This window comes from Papilio xuthus, unplaced genomic scaffold, assembly GCF_000836235.2.
Source record: "Papilio xuthus unplaced genomic scaffold, Pxut_1.1 DF827714.1, whole genome shotgun sequence".
NCBI lineage: Eukaryota > Metazoa > Arthropoda > Insecta > Lepidoptera > Papilionidae > Papilio > Papilio xuthus.
Genome location: NW_013530935.1, coordinates 3,077 through 5,026, shown reverse-complemented (window position 1 = coordinate 5,026; position 1,950 = coordinate 3,077). Strand labels below are relative to the sequence as shown.

Sequence of the window (1,950 nt, the reverse complement as noted above, 5' to 3'; positions counted from 1 at the left end):
AGACATTGTGAATATATCTGTTGTGTTACCACATTCATTGCTCTGTGCTCCCCGAGCTGAGAATGTTAGCGCACGGTGCAGTGAGGGCATGCTGTGTCTTTGCAGCTGGCGTTCGGGCTGGCCGTGGCTGAGGAGGCGCTGCAGTTCGAGCACCGCGACCTGCACTGGGGCAACGTGCTCGTCGCGCCCACCGACCAGGAGGTGAGTGCCGGGGTCCGGGTGCAGTGAGCAGTGAGCAGCGAGCAATGTGTGTGAGGTGTGAGGTGTGACGTGTGACGTGTGCGCTGCAGTACGCGACGTTCCTGCTGCGCGGGCGCGTGCACCGCGTGCCCCGGCGCGGAGCGGCCTGCGTCGTGATCGACTACTCGCTGTCGCGCGTCTCTTTGCGCGGCGCCGCGCTCTACGCCGACCTCGCCGACGACGACTCGCTCTTCGAGGCCGTCGGCGACCGCCAGTTCGACGTGTACCGCCTCATGCGCGACCGCCTCGGGTAACTTCTCACTCCTCCTCCTCCTCTCTCTTCGTCGTCTCGTCTGCCGCAACAAATTAAGGAAAGGTTGTATCGTTTCACAGCAACGAGTGGAAGAACTTCGAGCCGTACACGAACGTGCTGTGGCTGCACTACGTGGCCGATAAGATGGTGACGGCGCTGCGCTACGAGCGGCCCGCCACCAAGCTGCACCGACACTACCTCGGCCGGCTGCGCGCCGCGCGCCGCGCTCTGCTCGCCCACGCCAGCGCCGCAGACTTCGTGCTCGCCCACGCCCCCGCCCACGCCCACGCCCACGCCCACGACCACGCCGCGCTCTAATCGCGCCCACGCCCACGCACCACCCGCGCCCCATCCGCATCCGCCTTACACACAATTATCATTGAAATTATAAAATGGAGGTCGCGAGCCGCCTCGCCTCTCTCCTCGACGTTGTTCACTCGCAAACGATTATTTATATTTCTAGTATTGTCAACAGATTAGACAGACATCGGCCGACAGGTGCCTTCTTTTTAGTTAAGATGATGCCTGCCTTCGGGCTGAATAAATTTTCCTATTGCGTTCCCACTTTGTTTTATTACCCCTTACCTGCAGTGCGGTGCAACGTGAAGTGATTGTGTGGAAGAGGTCGGGGGATCTCTAGTAGACAAGTCAACGAGGAGGATATCGTATAAGTGATACCAACATTATACAGAACCTATTCGAAATTAAAATAAAGTAGAGGACTTGTACACGAACCCAAAAAGCCCCGCGACCCGTATAGATGAAACAAATAAGAAGGAGGTCGGTTGGATTAGTCGTTTAATTAGCGTTAAGCGCAATCATAACACAACAGTAAAACAAAACGCTTGCGTGCATTTAAATGGCGCGGCGCCATCTAGTCCTTTTAGAAGGAAAGTTATATTTTTATCAGAATGAAATTTCTTAGGTTTTACTGCCATCTATCGGCTTACCCTAAAAAATAGTGTTTAGATTATGAATTTGCCGTAGCAGAGGGCATTGAATGAAAAACAAAACAAATATTATTTGACAACGTCAAACTATGATTTAGTTATAATTGCGAGAGACGGTTAATAATATATCGAGTTGAGCCTTGCCCTCTTCCGTCTAGTGCCGTGACGCTGCAGTAATCATTTATCTTGAAAAAAACAATTATATTTGTGTGGTGTAGTGATACGATAGAACGATTAAAGTTGTGCTTAATGCAAAAGACATTGTTCTGAATTTCATAATTGGCTTGATTTCAAAGTGCTGCTCATAACGATAGATACAGCGGACCAAAACTCTAATTTTTTTTTTTTTTTTTAAACTGCCTGGGCACAGTGCTCCTAATATCTAACTTAATACTATACCTAATTCTATGCATACGTATATACTACTTATTCTATATAACATAATTAATATAATTTGGAATTTAACTATTTATTCTAAACGACATTAGTGAAGTGTAAACAGTGAAA

General features: G+C 49.6%; 1 protein-coding gene across 1 annotated transcript; it reads left to right on the top strand.

Moving 5' to 3' along the window:
• Positions 1-84: 84 nt before the first annotated feature.
• Positions 85-981, top strand: Haspin (haspin; the record flags this gene model as incomplete). The annotated part of the gene is made up of 3 exons (XM_013310350.1): positions 85-201; positions 291-490; positions 574-981. Coding segments are annotated over 3 exons (555 nt in total), but the record flags the coding sequence as incomplete, so codon positions are not given.
• Positions 982-1,950: the final 969 nt, after the last annotated feature.